Below are 22,444 nucleotides of genomic sequence, written 5' to 3'. Positions count from 1 at the left end.
CTAGAGAACATTTTTCTGAAAATATATGTTTATTAGAGACAAAAACAAAACAGAGACATAAAAAAATCTGAATAGGAATGCATTCTGTTTTGCATTCTGTTCACCATTTTTAAATGACAACTACCAATACCAATGATTCAGGAACTGATCAGTCACAGATTGCATTCACTGTGAGAAAAAACATTGGCCTGTGATACACCCACTCTTACTGTAATATAATTAACGGAAGGGAAGTAGAAACAGGATGTGTCGGTCAAACCAAGAAGGCCTAATTTCACAGAAACCCTCAGGATTATATAGACATCTCATGATGTTACTCAGTATGAATCATGGTTCCATTAAATGACTACAGGTTCTATTTTCAGAGTTCTGAGATCTTAAAATTCTAAGAGGGTTTTGGGTGTTATTCTAATATACACAATCGTCCGCTCATAGCGCACAGTGTGTTGAGAATGGTCCCAAGACTATGATCATGTTCTTAGTGCTAACAGGGAATGGAGAGATGCTTTAGTCGTCATTATCCGTAGACTTGAAGTGATCCTCATCGATGGTGGAGAAGATGTGTCCTTCGTTACTGAGGAACTCCACTGCATGCCTATGATTAGACAAAGGACAGTAAGACTGGTGCCAATGCAGCATGCTTAATTATGCAGTCTACTCTGTTATGCCTGGCACATGAGAGTGCACTGGGCCACGTTCAGTAGGCAAATGTTGAACATTGCAGATAGAAATGCAATGAATAGAGCTGATATTACTTATTCTACATCCCTCAAAAGTATATTTGTATCTGAACGCTGGCCAACGTTGTGCCCTGCAGAACACGACCACTGTTGTGGTCAAACAGGACACATTCAAGCATATCAAGAACTTCAGAGCCTGATTTGAGGACGGAGGGAAGGGAATGTCTTACTTGATGACAGCCAAGCTCATGCCGCTGAGACTCTGCTTCAAGTCCTGTGTGCTGATACCCTGTGCGTCTGGACAGCTCCTTATCAAGCTCAGCACCTTATGAGAGGACATGAGAATAACAAACATTCATATATAATATTGTGCCAATCATATTTAGAACAACTCTTGAAAACTTCCCAATTGTTCTGTCAGTCCTATAGATGGCAGTATGGTATGTTTGGTAAGGCATTTTTAATAAATAGAAAAAATGATGAGACCCAATAAATGTTGTAATCATCTAGTGTGCTGGATTCTTTTAATAAAGTACACTTTTTTTCTCCATTTACCTGGTAACAGGTAAGGTGTGAGGGTTTACTTTCTAATTGGTATGGTAGGTGAGTTTAGGCTACCTATTGTTTATCGTACCAATTATTTAAAGTTTACAGCACTTTTCTTTAGTCCATTACAGACTCACCTGGTTCTGGCTTGCGCTCAGGCCGTTAGTGGACATGTTGTTAGCACCCGAGTATCCACCTCCCATGTTGCCACCCATTCCCGGCCGTGACATGGGCACCATGCTAGTGTTCATTCCCCCTCCTCCGCCCATCTAAAAGGGAACCAAAACTGAGACTCAAAACAAAACTTCAGCTGATTGTGGCATTACTGAGCTTGAACGGCCTTATTCAAAGCTAAGTTTAATGATTCGTTCATCTCCATTTAAATATGTGGCAGTTGGGCCAAGGCCAACTCGTATAACAGTAGTCACAGAGTGGACAGGTGGGAAATAGTCAGATATTCAGGCATAGTGGTGCTTTTCAGGGCCTAAAATGTACTTTTTGGTCTACCACACTACATTTTTTACCAGACAAAATATCCCCCCCCCCCCCCCCATAATTACATCAACAAAACACAAAAAAAAGACGAGCATGCTTTGTAATGTTTCTAAAACGATAAATGTATTACTAGTAAAAAGTAATGTGGTATATTGTTTAATTTCATCTTTTTTGTGACCTGAATGTTAACCAAAATATCACAGATGTTCACCTGCCCCTTAAGGGCGGGAGGTTACCATGGTAACGCGATGCGAGAGTCATGTGTCTGAGATTCAGTCTGACTAATAGCCGAATTGTCTACTCTGCCCTAATAGTTGAAACTCAAACATTGAAAAACAAACTAGCTTGCAAACATAACAAAGTAAATTGCCAAGAAACTCAAGGACAAAGTCTCACATAAATAAATAGACTTCCGATTCAAGTAAATTAGACCAATTTTTATGCCTGTGCACAGCGCTTCTAAAAAACTATTTTTCACTTAACTCTTCATGGACGTACAGCCCCTAGACAGGCAGTGTTGCAGCTCAAGGTGGGATAGGCTATAGGATACGTAGTTCGTTAACTTTGTGCGATTAATTTACCAGCTATGAAACAAAATGGCAGAAATACTTTGAAAACAGCTACTGCTTCATTTATTTTGCTATAAATGTGATCATACTTGACTTTTTATTAACAAATGCGAGTGAAATGCTCAAAGTGTGGAGCTCTGACCATCTGCCAACGTGGCTGGTGAAATAGGCATCTTAACTGCCAATGTCAAAATCTACCCACATTTGGCAGGTGTTTTTTTAGGCCCTGGTGCTCTTTGTCATGTGTGAAGGAAGTTCTCACCATAATAGTCTGTGGTTTGCTAAGCAGCATGTGTGCCTGCACCACCTCCAGCATGTGGGAGGTGATCTCGTTCATGTCCTGAAGGGGCCGGACGTTGAACGCCACCACGGACCTGTGGTTCTATTGAAGACAGGAAGTTACACACAAACACCCACAGTCAGTACATATGAGTGAGTGAGTGAGTGAGTGAGTGAGTGAGAGTGAGTGAGAGAGAGAGAGAGAGAGAGAGAGAGAGAGAGAGAGAGAGAGAGGAGAGAGAGAGAGAGAGAGAGAGAGAGAGAGAGAGAGAGAGAGAGAGAGAGAGAGAGAGAGAGAGAGAGAGAGAGAGAGAGGAGAGAGAGAGAGAGAGAGAGAGAGAGAGAGAGAAGAGAGAGAGAGAGAGAGGAGAGAGAGAGAGAGAGAGAGAGAGAGAGAGAGAGAGAGAGAGAGAGGACTGAATGTGCAATGCACACTTTCAGGTGATATGAATGCATTTGCACGGATTAGTGGAGGCTCCTCAGAGAAGGGAGGACCATCTCACTCAGCAAATTTCATAAAAATAAAAAAGTGATTTTTTTTTTTTAAAGTTAGCAATTTTAGATAAAACTATACTAAATATATCCACGGCAACAAATAACTGATTAAAACACACTGTTTTGCAATGAAGGGTTATAGCAGCCTCAACAGCACCCTCTAGGGTAGCACCAGGATATAGCTGGAGGACAGATATTTTCTGTCCTCCTCTGGGTACATTGACTTGAATACAAAACCTAGGAGGGTCATGGTTCTCACACCTTTCCATAGACTTACAAAGCAATTTTGAAGACTCCGGAGGACATCCTCCAACCTATCAGAGCTCTTGCAGCTTAAACTGACATGTTGTCCATCCAATCATAGGAGCAGAGAATTAATCTAGTACTGAAAGCATATGCTACAGCTAGCTAGCACTGCAGTGCATGAAGTGTGGTGACCAGTTGACTCAAAGATTGAGAAAGAAAATAGTTGAACATTTTGAACAAATTCAATTCTTAAAAAAATGAAGGATTAACACTTAAACTGGGTTAAATCAAGGTTTATCTATCAATCTTGTTGCACCAAATGTTAAATCTAGTTTTAAATTAATCCTAGTTAAATTAAATCATTCCTCTAATCTTAAATTATGTTTTTACTTTAAACTTAGATACATTTTAAGCCTGTTCAATAAATCTAAAAAAATATATATATAAACTTAGATTGGAGATTAATTCTAAACTGCCACTTGAGGTGGTTTAACTGATAATATGGCAGCATATCTAATGTGGAGAGACCAAAACGAGTTCCTCAGTGAATAATTAGAGACCAGTTGAATCCTGTTGAGTTTTATGATAATTAACTCATTATTAGTAGGCTATTTACGTGCCCATTTCGTAAAACAATTGAATTGGGGCTTATGATATGCCCAGCCTTGGTACGAATTATGATGTTATGCAACATGCTGTAACGGGCCTGATAACGGTAACATTGTAGTGAAGTAGCATTAACGTTTTAACGTGCATTACAAGCATTGATATTTACCAGTTATTTATGGTTGCTAAATATTGGTGGATCAAGTTGCCGTCATCATCATAGGGGTTATGGAGAGGGGCAAACTGCTGGGGAATCATCTCGCATATCTTCTGGGTGATAGGATCAATTCCCTTGGACGGAGGCCCCCCTCTGGCTCCGGTCTGAAATAGCCCGCGCCTCTCCTCTGCCGCATCCTTTTTGGCTTTTAATTTTTTTCCAGCACGCCTTCATCCGATTTGGGTCCCTCTTCTCTTCAATCCGTGTCGGCCCAGGTGTCTTCCTTCTTTTTAACAGTCGTTCGGTCTGTCTTTTTATTCTCCAGTACGTTACTAAATTTCTCCATCAGCTCCGACAAGTTTTTTTTCTCCATCAGCAGAGAAATTCCTCATATTGGTGTAACCTGTCACTAATCATAGTTTAAAACTGTTAATCATAGAGTTACTGATCCATATTAAAAATTAAGTGGTGCAACATCTCTGATTAATTATATTTACAAAACCTAGATTACTCTAATCCTAGATTAATTTAAACCATGTAGGTGCAACCCACCCTGAGTGTACAAAACATTAAGAACACCTTCCTAATATTGAGTTGCACGACCACTTTTGACCTCAGAATAACCTCAATTCAGTTCTTGACAGAAAGCGGTGCTTCTGGCACCTACTACCATACCCCGTTCAAAGGCACTTCAATATTTTGTCTTGCCCATTCACCCTCTGAATGGCACACATACACAATCCATATCTAAATTCTCTCATAACTCCTTATTTAACCTGTCGCTTACCCTTTGATGGGTACTGACTCCTAAACTTTAAATATGGTTAATTATCAGGTATCTATCCTATTCAAATATTGAGTGCGATATCCATTAACTTCTGGTGTAGAAACCAGGCTATCTGTAGGAGTGTATACGGTGGAGGGAATTAAGCTTGGAATGTACTGAGTAAAGGAATGGCAATCACATGTTGACAGGCACTGACGGAGAGATGTGGTTTTATAAGGAATGGTGGGCCGAGGTCAGATCACATAAAGGGAGAAGGAACACTTTTTTGTCTGCATCACTTTACATCTTTATTACTAGGCAGGAAGTTATGTTTAGAGAGGAGACTCAACCCAAATTGGGGCAAATAAATAAATAAACATTTGAAATGTATATTAGGCTGGAGTCATTGTACAGATGAACGTGGTGCCTTCAGGTGTTTGGAAAATGCTCCCAAGGATGAACCAGACTTGTGGAGGTCTACAATTTATTTCTGAGGTCTTGGCTGATTTCTTTTGATTTTCCCATGATGTCAAGCAAAGAGGCACTGAATTTGAAGGTAGGCGTTAAAATACATCCACAGCTACACCTCCAATTGACTCAAATGATGTCAATTAGCCTATCAGAAGCTTCTAAAGCCATGACATAATTTTCTGTAATTTTCAAAGCTGGTTAAGGCACAGTCAACTTAGTGTATGTAAACCTCTGACCCACTGGAATTGTGATACAGTGAATTATAAGTGAAATAATCTGTCTGTAAACAATTGTTGGTTAAATTACATGTGTCATTCACAAAGTAGATGTCCTAACCGACTTGCCAAAACTATAGTTTGTTAACAAGAAATTGTGGAGTGGTTGAAAAACGTGTTTTAATGACTCCAACCTAAATGTATTTGTCTTATGCAGCTATATGACCCAATGGGTGAATGAACTTGGTTTAAGCTTTACTAATCGTCCGTGAGTTGGTGCTGCGAGCAGGGTCCGTCACGATTTACAGTCGAACTAGAGATTCTGAATCAGTGAACAGGAGCCGGCACCAGAAACAACGTAGGCACAGTTCCTACACCTGTTAACACTAATACTGAAATCTTGGGGAGATGAGAGTCATAGGCTGAACCAATTATAGGATACAGATCTAGAAAGCCTGAGCTTATTCAGTAGTATTACGACTGGTCGTAGCTTTATGGTATAGGGTAAGTCCCGGAAGGTAAGCCCGAGCAGGTTGGTACCTGCAAAGGGTAAATCCTAGGGGGTAAATCCCAGGTATGGTTGGTTCCCTTACTAAACCTGTAACGAGAGGGTGAAAGTCTCAGCCGCAGGGACCGTGATGCAGTATAGTGTGCGTGGATGGATAAAGTGTCATGCTTGTGTACTAGTGTAAAAGGTTGTCTATAAGTTCTGGAGGAGAGCCTCATCCATGGTTAGAAAAGGATATTCAATAAGGATAGAGGTTGGTTAATGCCCTATAGGGGCGGGGAACCGTGACAGATTTAATGGAAATAGGAAGACAACTGTGAATGAGTTTGGTAATGTGTGTTAACCTGTTGGGGCTAGGGGGCAGTATTTTCACGGCCGGATAAAAAACGTACCCGATTTAAACTGGTTACTACGCTTGCCCAGAAACTAGAATATGCATATAATTAGTAGATTTGGATAGAAAACACTCTAAAGTTTCTAAAACTGTTTGAATGGTGTCTGTGAGTATAACAGAACTCATATGGCAGGCCAAAACCTGAGAAGATTCCATGCAGGAAGTGCCCTGTCTGACAATTTGTTGTCCTTCTGTTGCATCTCTATCGACATTACAGCATCTGTGCTGTTATGTGACACTTTCTAAGGCTTCCATTGGCTCTCTAAAGCGTTCAGAAAGCAGAATGACGTGTCTCCTGTCTCTGGGCAAAGTACAGCAGCAGTTTGTAAGTGGCCTGCCTGGGGACAGTGAGACTGAGATGCGCGTTCACGAGACTTCTCCATTTTTTTCTTTCAGTCTTTGAATGAATACAACGTTGTCCGGTTGGAATATTATCGCTATTTTACGAGAAAAATAGCATAACAATTTATTTTAAACAGCGTTTGACATGCTTCTAAGTACGGTAATAGAATATTTTGCATTTTTTTGTCACGAAATGCGCTCGCGCGTTACCCTTCGGATAGTGACCTGAACGCACGAACAAAATTGAGGTATTTGGATATAACTATGGATTATTTGGAACCAAAACAACATTTGTTGTTGAAGTAGAAGTCCTGGGAGTGCATTCTGACGAAGAACAGCAAAGGTAATCCAATCTTTCTAATAGTAATTCTGAGTTTAGGTTGCCCCAAACTTGGTGGGTGTCAAATTAGCTAGCCTGTGATGGCCGAGCTATGTACTCAGAATATTGCAAAATGTGCTTTCGCCGAAAAGCTATTTTAAAATCTGACATAGCGTTTGCATAAAGGAGTTCTGTATCTATAATTCTTTAAATAATTGTAACGTATTTTGTCAACGTTTATCATGAGTAATTTAGTAAATTCACCGGAAGTTTTCAGTGGGTATGCTAGTTCTGAACATCACATGCTAATGTAAAAAGCTGGTTTTTGATATAAATATGAACTTGATAGAACAAAACATGCATGTATTGTATAACATAATGTCCTAGGAGTGTCATCTGATGAAGATCAAAGGTTAGTGCTGCATTTAGCTGTGGTTTTGGTTTTTGTGACATATATGCTTGCTTTGAAAATGGCTGTGTGATTTTTTTTGCTGGGTACTCTCCTGACATAATCTAATGTTTTGCTTTCGCTGTAAAGCCTTTTTGAAATCGGACAACGTGGTTGGATTAACGAGAGTCTTATCTTTCAAATGGTGTAAAATAGTCATATGTTTGAGAAATTGAAGTGATAGCATTTTTGAGGTATTTGTATTTCGCGCCACGCGATTCCACTGGCTGTTGACTAGGGCGGAACGCAAACGTCCCACTGGCCCAGAGAGGTTAGTGATATTTGAGGCATAACACTGGAATAAGACATTAGGTCACCCGTATTCTCCAGTAATAAAGTTGCAGACGCTATAGTATTGGTTCTAATACAAGCTTTTAAGTGCCGTGACCAATTAATAGGCACAAATACCATAACTATTCTCCGGGGAAGTGGGTAGCACTACCTTGGAAAATAATTAATAGAAGGTGTGTATTAGAGCAGGGAGTGAGGAAATCTAAACACCGTCAGAAGCGTCAGAATAATAACTATTGAAATGGCGACAGGTGGCCCAGATTTTCCCTGTAAAGCTAGAGGAAGATACGTTTAATAAAGACATAGAGGCGCTGAAAGAGGCGCACAGCATTCTACCAATTCGGCTCAAATATGGGAAGAATTTAGCAAACTGGATAAAATTGGTCATCATTTCCCGGCTAACGGAAAATTCCAATCTATTAGAGAATTCAGGGATGCAATTGTGACTTGGCACAATTACATAAAATAAACATCAAAAGCTCATTACATCAGCGTTTTGATGTCAGCATTCTACCAACAGCAAACAAAAGACAAACCCAAAATTAGTAGATGTACCCAGCTGCAAAAAGACTGCGTACGTGAGTATATTGATAGAATTTGTACGTCGGCTTTGATGGCAATCAAAACGGCAATTGCGGGGTAGTGGACGAAATAGAGAAGGATGCTTTGAGAGTGGAATATAACTCTGCTCACTTCACAGTCGTGCGAGGGGTTAATACTGCCACAGTGAAAGTCACTAACAGCAGCCTTTTGGGGTAAGTGCGGCAGTGCAGACACTTTCTTCGCTGAATAGTGAGCAACAGCAAGCACTCATGAAAGCAGCCGGAGATTGGAGTAACACATAGGTGGATTTTGCCTCTGTGTGGTCGTCAAATTGGCTAAATTTGCCACAGGAAAAAGTATTTTGGGTTGAATAATATATGTGAAATGCCAGGGGAATGGATTCTAAAATGTAACAAATTAAAAATGACCAGGCCAAACTTGGGGGGTTTTTAATCTCGTGAGACATTTGTCGTCTTATTCTGAAATAAATCTACATTTTATGTTGTCTTATTCTGAAATAGATTTATAGAATGGATGAAAGGGAGGAGGGGTCACGAGAAATTAGCATTGGGGTTACCAAACATAAAATGAACTTCGAAAAATGTTTGTTCATGAATATGAATAGCATTGTGGTGCGGTGGTTATGGAAAATCATGGGGAAAAGAGACCAGTGAATCGTTAGACTCGGTGGCGAGATAAATGTTGCTGTGTCTAAGGGTAGTACATGCTAAATAAAGGATACATAAATGATGGGTGGTTTAAAACAAATGCTTAATGATTGGAGGGAGAAGAGTGGAAATCATTATCATGTTTTGTTTGTAGTTAAAACTGTTGGGTTGCTGATTAAGATGTAGCATAGTGAATGCTAATGAAATTTACACTTTCTTTTCCAGAAGAGGAGGGGGTTTCATTATCTCGCTTTGGAATGTTCCCCGAGGCTATGGTATTGGGGAGAGCAGTTAGTGAAATTCTGAAGTTTATTAATTTTATTATAAAGGTATCCGGATTAGGCCATAAAAGAGAACTCCCAGATAAGTAAGGCCTGGTCATGTGTGTGTTTTTGACCTACGGTTTAGCACACACACCAGCACACACACATAATTCTTCTAAACAACAAATCTCTCCCTGTTAATGTCCAGGCCGAATTGAAGTAGTCCATTCAAATATTATAAAACCGTATCTGGTTTAGTCAGATATTGCATCGTCTTTTAGGATGCATATTGATTTTGTTGCTAGCAGCTATTGCTGACAACGTTAGTACGTGAACCTGAAAATATGTCAGTGTGCATGCATGTTTGCCGGGCGTCATTCATATAACGGCAACAAAGTGTCTTCAGCTGTTCTTGGGGGGGGATACGAATATTATCCTTGATGTGGGTTTGTTCACACGTCCATATTTCGCGAATCCGTTGCACGTTTGTTAGTTGCAACGTAGTCACCCTCAAGGCCACTTCCAGCCAGCTAGCTTCCAACGTCGCTTAACTAGCTACTTAACAGCGTGTCATTTAATCGTTCCAAATAGTGTAGCTGCCGAATTAATTTCCTGTGACTAAAATTCACGTGCATCCCGTGTTCTGTATAACTAATCTTGTTTCTAGGAAACTAGCTAACAAGAGTTAAACCAATTGCATTAACTAGCCAACATGCTAGTATCTGCCAATTGCCAGCATCCCGTTTACAGCTGCATCATGTTGAACTCAATTCAGAGGTCTCGCCATACTGCATCCCTGTGGCTCAGTTGGTAGAGCATGGTGTTTGCAACGCCAGCATGGTGTGTGTAACGCCAGGGTTGTGGGTTCGATTCCCACGGGGGGCCAGTACGGAACGCCTCACCAATATCCAATGGTAGAGCGTGGCGCGAAATACAAAAACATTACAAATGCTGTAACTTCAATTTCTCAAACATATGACTATATTACACCATTTGAAAGATAAGACTCTCGTTAATCCAACCACATTGTCCGATTTCAAAAAGGCTTTACAGCGAAAGCAAAACATTAGATTATGTCAGGAGAGTACCCAGCAAATAATCACACAGCCATTTTCAAAGCAAGCATATATGTCACAAAAACCCAAACCACAGCTAAATGCAGCACTAACCTTTGATGATCTTCATCAGATGACACTCCTAGGACATTATGTTATACAATACATGCATGTTTTGTTCAATCAAGTTCATATTTATATTTTTAAAAAACAGCTTTTTACATTAGCATGTGATGCTCAGAACTAGCATTCCCACCCAAAACTTCCGGTGAATTTACTAAATTACTCATCATAAACGTTGACAAAATACATCATTATTTTAAGAATTATAGATACAGAACTCCTTTATGCAATCACTATGTGTCACGTCCTGACCAGTAATAGGGGTTATTTGTTATTGTAGTTTGGTCAGGACGTGGCAGGGGGTATTTGTTTTATGTGGTTCGGGGGTTATGTGTATGTAGAGGGGTGTTGTATTTTTGGTGTATGTTCTTGTTTTGGTATTCTAGGTGTTTCTAGTTTGTGTATTTCTTTGTTGGTCTGTGTGGCTCTCGATCAGGAACAGCTGTACATCGTTGTTCATGATTGAGAGTCATATATAGGGAGCTTGTTTTCACCTGGTTGTTTGTGGGTAGTTGTTCTTGCACTGCTTGTAGTTATAGCCTGCAAAACGGTTTCCTGTCGGGTTTTCTCTATTTTCTTGTTTTTCCGTGTTCACGTGTTTAATAAAATATGATGATGAGCACGCAACCCGCTGCGCCTTGGTCTAATCTATACGACACCCGTGACACTATGTCAGATTTTAAAATAGCTTTTCGGCGAAAGCACATTTTGCAATATTCTGAGTACATAGCTCGGCCATCACAGGCTAGCTATTCAGACACCTGCCAACTTCAGGGCTCACTAAACTCAGAATTACTATTAGAAAAATTGTATTACCTTTGCTGTTCTTCGTCAGAATGCACTCCCAGGACTTCTACTTCAACAACAAATGTTGTTTTTGTTCCAAATACCTCCGTTTTGTTCGTGTGTTCAGATCACTATCCAAAGGGTAACGCGTGAGCGCATTTCGTGACAAAAAATGTCAAAATGTTCCATTACCGTACTTAGAAGCATGTCAAACGCTGTTTAAAATCAATTTTTATGCAATTTTTCTCGTAAAATAGCAATAATATTCCAACCGGACAATGTTGTATTCATTCAAAGAGGAAAATAAAAAATGGCGAGGTCTCGTGAACGCGCATCTCCAGTCTCTCTGTCACCAGGCAGTCCACTGACAAACTGTGCTGCTGTTATCTGCCCAGAGACAGGAGACACCTCAATCCGGTTTCTGAACGCTTTAGAGAGCCAATGGAAGCCTTAGAAAGTGTCACGTAACAGCTCAGATACTGTAATGTTGATAGAGATGCAACAGAAGGACTACAAATTGTCAGACAGGCCACTTCCTGCTTGGAATCTTCTCAGGTTTTTGCCTGCCATATGAGTTCTGTTATACTCACACACCATTCAAACAGTTTTAGAAACTTTAGAGTGTTTTCTATCCAAATCTACTAATTATATGCATATTCTAGTTTCTGGGCAAGAGTAGTAACCAGATTAAATTGGGTACGTTTTTTTTTTCTTTTCCATCCGGCCGTGAAAATACTGCCCCCTATCCACAACAGGTTAACCGGAGGTCCCATAGGTCGGGCACAATTGGTCCAGCGTCGTCCGGGTTTGGCCGTCATTGTAAATAAGAATTTGTTCTTAACGGACATGCCTAGTTAAATAACGGTTACACACACAGACTGACCAAAAAGTTATTTTGTTGGCATTTAAGTATATCCCCACTACCAGTTAAACATAATCAAAACCAATTAATTTCACTTAGTTGCTGTTCTGTTTCGTTGTTCATTTGTTCAGTCGTTTCATTCTCAACCAGGATTTCTATGGAAAGTGATTTGGGTCTTTGCGTGTCAAAAAAGATACACGTCAAATAACACTATTTGACGTGTCAAATAAGCTTGTTGACCAAGCAGGACCGTGTGGCTCAGTTGGTAGAGCATGGTGTTTGCAAGCCAGGGTTGTGGGTTCGATTGCCACGGAGGACCAGTACGGAAAACAAAATGTATGAAATGTATGCATTCACTACTGTAAGTCGCTCTGGATAAGAGCGTCTGCTAAATGACTAAAATGTAAAATGTAAATGAATATGACTGCACGTCACATAATAATTTAACGCGTTCATACATTTTTTACGTAGTTATTACACATTGATTACACTATCACTCGTATTTCATATGTCACAACGATTCTTCGATATGTATGCTCTGATGCTGGTAAAGTTGTCTGGCGCACCTACAGTGCTGGTCATAAAAGAAAAGATGGCTAGCTCATGGATGCAAACAATGTTCCTTCCCAAAAACATAGCAAAACGACAATCTGTTTAAGTAGCTATAGTTTGCAAGCTAACTATATAGCTAGGTGTCATCATCTAAAATAACCCTAATTTATAAGACAGTTCTTATTTGATTAATGGTGGTCGGACCCATCTATGTGAAGCTAGCCACAATAAGGATTAGCCACAATAGTGGACTTTGCGGTTAGCCTTCAAAATAAATGTATGTCATTGACAGTGATGCAAATGAATACAAATAGTAGAATTATGCCATAATTTAATAGATCATGCTAAACGAGGTTGGAATGTTATATAAAATCAACAAAATCATTTATTAATTTGACAAAAATCTGTTGAAATCACACTGAATGTACTATACTTAAAATTGCATTGGGGGCATAGTTATTTCACTGTACAGCCTTACCTATGGATTGTGGATCAATGATATGGGGTATCGGTCTACTCAGTGACACCCAGAGAACATTAGCGTCGTAGCTCTTATTGCGGGACTCTGAAACAACTGAATTGAGCCACATTTATTGTCAAACTATGTGTACTGAACACTATTCCTGAGGAAAAACAAAACTGTGTGGATGTTTTGGGAGTCTGATAACTCTGAGGAGGACGTTGGGAAAAAATATATTGGTTATTGAGTAGACTGATACCCCATTTCATTGATCCCCAATCCTCAGGTAAAGCTGCACAGTGCAATATGAATGTCAATACACACAATAGGGTGACTGGGGAGATGATTTCACACTGTCACGGTCCTGCGATAAGAGCTACAACACTAATATTTGCGTAAACTCTTCACAGTTGTGTTCTGTGGGTGTTATCGAGTAGACTGATAGCCCATTTCATTGCTTCACATTCCAACCTTGTTTAACATTGTCTAGTCTAAATATGGCATGATTACACCAATTGTAACCTTCTCCATCACCTTCAAAGAGGTAATTTTATTTTGAAGGCAGACCGCAAATTCCACTATTGTGCCTAATCCTTATTGTGGCTAGCTTCAGAACACATAACCTGGTCCGGTCAAGCCTCACTAGCCAGATGAAGCAAGCTGGCTGCTTATAACATTAGCTTGGAGCAACCGGGTTAATAAGCTGGCAAGCTATTTATTTTCATGAACTGAAGTTCAATTTCAATAGGCACACAACAAGTGCCTACCTAGCTAATACTTACTCACAAGGATTCCTAAATCATTGCTAAGAATAATGAAAATGACTGCAGTTTCTACTGGTCATTGTTTCAGGCTGGTTGTATTGGTGCTAGCTAGGTACCAAGCTAAAGCTAGCTAGATACCCCAGAAGTTGCGGTTGAACAAATAATGCTTTGTTACCAACGCGGTATTGTGAACACATCGTTCTTGGCCGGTGTTTGCTTGTTTACAGACTTTTTTTGTACAGCTTTGACAGTGCTACTGATAGTAGTAGTGGTGCTTGGCTTGCACGTGCAAATTCAGAACACACAACATTCTATAATAGAACTGTGTTATTTTACATGTCAAATTAAAAGCTTATTTAACGCATCAAATTTTTACGTGGCGTCATTACGTCATGTACCTAGGTTATATAGGTATGCACGTCAGCTTTGACATCGGTTTTGCACATCAGCGTTAAACTAGACATCGGGCTGATACCGATGTTGGCAATTTTAGCTAATATCGGCCGATATGTTCACCGTTATATCGTGCTACCCTACTAGAAACCTTATCTTTAACTGTCCTCTGAGAGGGAGGTTATTAGAGAACACTAGATGACAGCTCGAGTCAACAATGAAGGGGTTTTTGTTTTACCATATCATCCGAATTTTAATGTAAATCGCATCAATACATATAGATTGCTGGATGATACGGTTCAATTAATTACATACAAGGCTCATAGTCTGTGTCTTGTGTTAACACCCAGAGATGAAAATGAAGGAGATGGGCATGGAGACTAGCATCCCATGGGGACAGAACAGAACAGATGGACGGTTCTTTCCCCAGTCTTAGTCGCATCAAGGGTGGTGTGAAATTATTAAACATGTATTTTCTCTCTTCCCTGTTCAAGTCAATATCTTTTCAGGTGTTGTGGAACATAAGAGTGATCATTGTTCCAGAGGAGGGATGGGTGTATATTAACTAACTGATTTGAGAATGTTTTAATATGATTATAACTACAGTAGTGACTTATGTGTTATTGGTTAAATGGAATGATTTATGTGAAAATGTATTTGTAGCAGGACGCGAGGTACATACGAGGCCTGTTTTTGAGACACTGTTTACATAAGGGTGTAAAGTGGAATGGAATGTGACTGGGGGGAGATATGTGGAGGCTCATAAATTAAGGTCAGTGTGATAGTCTCTGGGGGACGATACCACTATTTATATTGTTACAGGAGATAGCTCATAGGAGAGGGATGACAACTAACTGTGCACTATATAGAGACTAATATGAAGTTAAATTGAACGTTACACATAGATAGTAATGTCATTTTAGACACTACTGTCAACTTTCAAGAAAACTGTGACTCAAAGTTTGTGAGGTAGGATACTCTTCTAACGTCACTAATCTCTTCTCCATTTCTAACAGCCAGCAAACACTTGACATATCTTGCAAAAGATTGGGACCGATCTAACCTGAGCACAAGAGAGTATTATCCACAGATACAGACAGTAGCAGAACACAGGAGGTCATTGGAGATGTTGGTGGCTAAGGGACCGGGTATGAGTTGGGAGATAGGTAGGGAGTATCTGAAAGGGTCAGTCCTAGATCAGTGAACCATGACAATAGAAGAGCAGGAGACAGATTCCAGGCAGTAATTATTCTCACGGCAGTCGTTGTAGGGACAGTAATTGAAGGATACTATGGTAACAGCATGGAACTGGACTATGGCGCAAATGAGGGTTTTTGAGGCATGCGTGATGGGCAGTGTTAGCAGTAGCAGGGGTTACTTTAGTAGGATTGTTGGGATATCGTTTTCTGAGGGCATTGATGTTGAAACGTACATACAGTGCTGATTTACCTCAACAAGAGGTGAAGTTGATTAAAGCTACCGCATGTGTATATCTGGTGGCTATGTATGAAGAAGGAGAAGGGGAGAAAAGTGAGAATGACATGGCTTGGGAACACCTCTCGGGAGCCTGTGGTCTGAAAGGGGAAGACTGTGGTCTGAAAGGGGAAGACTGTGGTCTGAAAGGGGAAGACTGTGGTCTGAAAGGGGAAGACTGTGGTCTGAAAGGGGAAGACTGTGGTCTGAAAGGGGAAGACTGTGGTCTGAAAGGGGAAGACTGTGGTCTGAAAGGGGAAGACTGTGGTCTGAAAGGGGAAGACTGTGGTCTGAAAGGGGAAGACTGTGGTCTGAAAGGGGAAGACTGGGTGAAAGCATGAGTTTTTTTAGGGCCTTCATTTTTGTGGAACCCAGCACAAAAGTATCCTGAAGGCATATACTCAAGAAAAGAGAGAGTGGGAATTGTCATGTTATTAAACTTAGTTTTTTTCCCGTGCATATATAATTATGCATATCTTAACACATTATTAATACTGTTATGTTTTGTGTTTCGTTTTGCTTTTCAAGTCTTGTGCTATCACTCTCTCAAGAACCAGTAGACGAACTCAAAAGCTCCAGCTGAAATGTCATTCTGTTGCCCGACAAGAAATGGAAATAAGAGCGTGCATAGTGTGATTATAGAAAAGGACTTAAGTCTTGGAGTTGTAAACTTAATCATTAACTGTGAAGGCTAATCATGTTTTATTTGTTTTGTTCATGTTTTATTATTATTTATATGTAATTTCCAAGTTTATGTAATGTTGAATAGTATGGAGTTAAATGTTCAAAACAGGGGACTGATGGGTTCCGACTCCTAAACTTTAAATATTGTTAAATATCAGGTATCTATCCTATTGATATATTGAGTGCCATAGCCTGGTTTCTACAACAGAAGTTAATGGTTATCTGTAGGAGTGTATGTGGTGGAGGCAATTAAGCGTGGAATGTACTGAGTAAAGGAAAGGCAATCACAGCCACTGATGGAGATATGTGGTTTTGTGAGGAATGGGGGGCTGAGGTCAGGTCACATTAAGGGAGAAGGAACCGTTTGTTGCCTGCATCACTTAACTTCCTGCCTAGTAGTAAAGATTTAATGTTTAGAGAGGAGACTCCACCCAAATTGGGTCAATAAGGGATCATAGCTTTCACCTGGATTCACCTGGTCAGTCTGTCGTTAATTTATCGCCACACGGGCCTGTCGGTGTAAATGCTAAACTGATTGCTGTACACTGTACTGCGTGATTGTACACAGGGATTGATTGTGGGTTTACTAGTTCTACTTTTTTGACTATGAAATTAGCTAATATGGTGACAACGATGTAGGCTGTGTAGCAGTTATAGTATGAAGGTTTGGCTTGAGGAGATTGTTGCACCTGGTCATCAAAGTGATGATGCTGTGTGTGGCTGCTATGAAAGTGAACCGTGTGTGTGAGTGATCAGCGGTGTATTCACTCCGCCAATTCTGTTATAAAATGTTTCTTAAACGGAAGCAAACGGAACTAAAACGGGGATGACCTACCCAAATTTGTCCAATAGAAACTTGTTTTGGTTGCAAAACATAACATTTTGTAACTGTTTGGACAAATGATTATACACCAGATCAGCTAGATGCAGGCAAGAGCGTGCAAGGCCGTATTTAATGTCTCACGGTCTCACCTTGATTACTCCAATTTCTCTCGACCTGTGTACCTACACTATAAACGTTCATTTGTAGGTTAGGTTGTAGCAACCTCATGGGTATAGGGCAAATTTGCATATTATGCAATGGCCTAAACCTATCGTGATACATTGAGCTGGGTGAATTGAATACGAATGACAGCCATCCAAAATTCTGTAATAGAAATATGGCCAGCCTCATAAAAATATGACTCGTCCACCCTAATCTTAAACGGCACCAATCGCCACTGGCATGGGTGTAGTTTACATGTGTGAATCAAAATACCAGAGACATGCCCTAGATGCATATAAAATAAAACATCTTAGGTTACACAGTAGAGGTCGACTGATTTAGATTTTTCAACGCCGATACCGATTATTGGAGGACCAAAAAGAGCCGATACCGATTAAATCTGCCGGTTTTATTTATTTGTAATAATGACAATTATTTTAACTTAATATAATACATCAATAAAATCAATTTAGCCTCAAATAAATAATGAAACATGTTCAATTTGGTTTAAATAATGTAAAAATAAAGTGTTGGAGAAGAAAGTAAAAGTGCAATATGTGCCATGTAAGAAAGCTAACGTTTAAGTTCCTTGCTCAGAACATGAGAACATATGAAAGCTGGTGGTTCCTTTTAGTCTTCAATATTCCCAGGTAAGAAATTTTAGGTTGTAGTTATTATAGGAACTATAGGACTATTTCTCTCTATACGATTTGTATTTCATATACCTTTGACTATTGGATGTTCTTATAGGCACTTTAGTATTGCCAGTGTAACAGTATAGCTTCCGTCCCTCTCCTCGCTCCTACCTGGGTTCGAACCAGGAACACATCGACAACAGCCACCCTCGAAGCAGCGTTACCCATGCAGAGCAAGTGACGTTTGAAACGCTATTAGCGCGCACCCCGCTAACTAGCTAGCCATTTCACATGGGTTACACCAGCCTAATCTTGGGAGTTGATAGGCTTGAAGTCATAAACAGCGCAATGCTTGAAGCATTGCGAAGAGCTGCTGGCAAAACGCACGAAAGTGCTGTCTGAATGAATGCTTACGAGCCTGCTGGTGCCTACCATCGCTCAGTCAGACTGCTCTATCAAATCATAGACTTAATTATAACATAATAACACACAGAAATACGAGCCTTAGGTCATTAATATGGTTGAATGCGGAAACTATCACGTTTATTCTTTCAGTGAAATACGGAACCGTTACGTATTTTATCTAACGGGTGGCATCCATAAGTCTAAATATTGCTGTTACATTGCACAACCTTCAACGTTATGTCATAATTACGTAAAATTCTGGAAAATTAGTTCGCAACGAGCAAGGCGGCCCAAACTGTTGCATATACCCTGACTCTGCATGCAATGAACGCAAGAGAAGTGACACAATTTCACCTGGTTAGTATTGCCTGCTAACCTGGATTTCTTCTTGCTAAATATGCAGGTTTAAAAATATATACTTCTGTGTATTGATTTTAAGAAAGGCATTGATGTTTATGGTTAGGTACATTCATGCAACGATTGTGCTTTTTTCGCAAAGGCGCTTTTGTTAAATCATCCCCCGTTTGGTGAAGTCGGCTGTTTTTGTTAGGAAGAAATAGTCTTCACACAATTAGCAACGAGCCAGGTGGCCTAAACTGCTGCATATACCCTGACTCTGTTGCAAGAGAAATGACACATTTTCCCTAGTTAAAAGAAATTCATGTTAGCAGACAATATTAACTAAATATGCAGGTTTAAAAATATATACTTGTGTATTGATTTTAAGAAAGGCATTGATGTTTATGGTTAGGTACACATTGGAGCAACGTGTACCTAAGCAATTATATGCAACGCAGGACAGGCTAGATAAACTAGTAATATCATCAACCATGTGTAATTAACTAGTGATTATGATTGATTGATTGTTTTTATAAGATAAGTTTAATGCTAGCTAGCAACTTACCTTGGCTTCTTACTGCAGTCGCGTAACAGGTAGGCTCCTCGTGGAGTGCAATGTAAAGCAGGTGGTTAGAGCGTTGGACTAGTTAACCGTAAGGTTGCAAGATTGAATCCCCGAGCTGACAAGGTAAAAATCTGTCGTTCTGCCCCTGAACAAGGCAGTTAACCCACCGTTCCTAGGCCGTCATTGAAAATAAGAATGTTTTCTTAACTGACTTGCCTAGTTAAATAAAGGTGTAAATTTTTTTATTTTTTTTTATTAAATCGGCCAAATCGGTGTCCAAAAATAACCGATTTCCGATTGTTATGAAAACTCGAAATCGGCCCTAATTAAATCGGCCATTCCGATTAATCGGTCGACCTCTATTACACATAGCTCTCCATTGTTTGAAAACCATGTGGTCAGAGCTGTGATATGACCTATAGATAAAGGTATGTAGTTGTATGGGAATGATGACCTCACCTGGAAGGAGCGCAAATTGCCAGAGACCTTGACGTAAGTGCCTGGGGGGATGACAGTGCTGTCCACACTGGGATCCTATGAGTGAGAAGAGACAGCAGGACAGAACCATAGGTGAGCAGATTAGCAGTTGAACTCCCATTTGAGTGTAGCATGATGTCACAAAATATCTGTTAATTTAACATTTAGAAATTATACTGCAAGTGTTGACTGTACTGTATATCCTTGCTGATCCTAGTACTTAGCAGCCTCAGTTGCCCTGATGAGGATTACCTCTGTATCTACCCACTGCTTCACGTCCATAGGGGCCCCTGTCATGTCATCGACTTTGTACTGGATGTTGGTCATGGATTTGTCAGTGGTTCTGATGATGCCCACAATTGTAACCTAGCACACAAAAATAGAATACTATCATGGGATATCAAGGCACTCTTCACACATTTCATTTGTACATGGAAGATTAAAATCCTGATCAGTCTATGAGTCACTACCCCAACGCACCACCATCCTCATATTTACAGATGTAATTTGGGTTACCTGGGCAACCTCTACCTCTCCCACTTTGAAGACATCCTCCGCTTGGGCAGCAGACATGAGCTGGGACACTGTGCAGGGGACAATCTGTTGGGCACGTTGTCTCTGTAAACATACATACACAGTAAGTCTGAGTAATTCACATTGAGCCACTTTATCATACAACAAAAAATAAAACAATGGCAGACAATAGTGCATGGGGATGTTTACAGTCTGTCTTGCTATTATTTAACTGTTGCCCGTAAGTTATGCTACTAATATTACGTTGACAGACCTTTTCCACTTGCTGTCGCTAACTGTGTAATATATGGAGTTGTGAGTGACAAATACAGACCGCTTTCTTCTCTCCTCCCTGGGAGGCAGCAGGTGATGAGAATCCTCCCGGGGACTGAGTGTATCCACCACCCATGTTTGATTCACCGTATGATCCCCCTACATGAAATGACAGTGCTTTTTTTATTTAACTAGGCAAGTCAGTTAAGAACAAATTATTATTTACAATTACGGCCTACACCGGCCAAACCCGGACGACGCTGGACCAATTGGGAGTCCCATAATGCTGCGCACAATCACTGCCGGTTGTGACAATGAGACAACTGCAGCAATAATCCACTCTCTGACTAAAACCGTGTAAACAAGCTTGCATTACTAGCTAACGACGTTAGGTAGCTTATTGGTGGAGACTACGCACAACGTTAACTAGCGAGCCACATAAGCTAGCTAGCTGACAAAAGCACTACAGTAACTAGTTAACTACAGTAGCTAGTTAGTTAGAGTTAACGTTACCTAGCTAACGTTTGCTACTGTTGTTTCCCGTTACTGTACGACAAAAAGCTCGGTGCCTTTTAGTTTACAGAAGAAATACAGCCAAGTCAGCTACAGTAGCTAGCTAGGCACCAAAACTTTGCACAACAAAACAGAGAGCTGGCTACAGTAACTAGCTAGCAAGGTAACGTTATTTACAACAACTAGGCAACGCTTTTGAGCTATTGTTGACAGCCATAGAAAAATACAAACTCACCTTGGTTCCACATGGTACCGTTAGTTTACGTTATAGGATAAAATAATGTTTAAACAGGTGGCAAGACAATAAAGTGTAAAAAGTATTCACAACGATTCCCTGCCCTGTACAATTCCGCGCGCTGGAAAGTTGACAGTATAGAACGCATGCGCCCTGCAGAAATGCCGCGAAATCCATTGTCCAATGAAATTCTCTGACTAGATTTGGTAGCTACACCAATGAACATGCGAGATTGCTAGACGCTCTAGCTTACCCAGAGATACACTACACCGGTGTGTGGACACCCATCTACTTCCATGACCAAAGTCTTTTCTTGCAAAAAATATCTTTAGCTAACGATTTGATGTTTTCAATGAGAGTGAAAGAAGTGTGTTGTTTAATTTCCAGTATCCTCGAGTACCTTTTGATTTTTTAGTAGCTTGTAAATTCAGGGAAATCAACTGATGATCAGAAAAGGGTGCCAACTGATGATCTACATCTATAACAAATTGTAACAAAAAATAGGAAATTATGAATAAATCTATTCTAGATTTACGTGACATAGTTTTGTTGGTCCCTTTGCATCCGGATTGAAATAACGCCAGGCATCCTCAACACAGAGATCCTTGCATAATGTAGTGATAATATTGCTATTTTGAGGGCTTTGACTCGTTCTAGGAGGGAAACGATCAGCAGATGCATCAGGTGTTTCATTAAAATCCCCTGAAATAATTAGAAAAGCCTCTGAGTAGTTGTTGCTTAAATCCTGTACTTTCCTGGTAAATTGGGTAAAAATTGTCTTATTAGGAGCATGTGAGTTATGTCCATATACATTACAAATGATGAAAATAGCATTGTCGAGTTTAACAGTTACGATGACCCATCTCCTGTCTTGTGAAGATGTGGATTCTAGAACGTCACCTTTAAACTTGTGAATAAGTATCAAAACACCAGCAGAATGGTTTGATCCATGACTGAAATAGGCCATATCTCCCCATTGTGCTTTCCAAAATGTCAAATCACTTTCACCCGAATGAGTTTCCTGAAGAAGGACAAAATCTGTGTTACTGCG

The 22,444-nt window shown here is 40.1% G+C and overlaps 1 protein-coding gene across 1 annotated transcript; it reads right to left on the bottom strand.

Annotated features, from left to right (window-relative positions):
• Positions 1 to 10: 10 nt before the first annotated feature.
• rpa2 (replication protein A2) lies at positions 11 to 21,562 on the bottom strand. The gene is made up of 9 exons (XM_014167302.2): positions 21,394 to 21,562; positions 20,707 to 20,804; positions 20,376 to 20,477; positions 20,112 to 20,225; positions 19,842 to 19,916; positions 2,553 to 2,672; positions 1,364 to 1,495; positions 911 to 1,005; positions 11 to 595 (listed from the first exon to the last, which is right to left on the bottom strand). The coding sequence occupies exons 1-9, from the start codon at positions 21,404 to 21,406 to the stop codon at positions 508 to 510; spliced, it is 837 nt and encodes a 278-aa protein (XP_014022777.1). The 5' UTR covers positions 21,407 to 21,562; the 3' UTR covers positions 11 to 507.
• Between the last annotated feature and the right edge of the window lie 882 nt (positions 21,563 to 22,444).

The sequence above is a fragment of the Salmo salar genome, chromosome 02 (genome assembly GCF_965601325.2).
Source record: "Salmo salar chromosome 02, fSalSal1, whole genome shotgun sequence".
NCBI lineage: Eukaryota > Metazoa > Chordata > Actinopteri > Salmoniformes > Salmonidae > Salmo > Salmo salar.
Note: the sequence above shows the minus strand (reverse complement) of the source record. Positions and strands in the feature narration are given on the sequence as shown.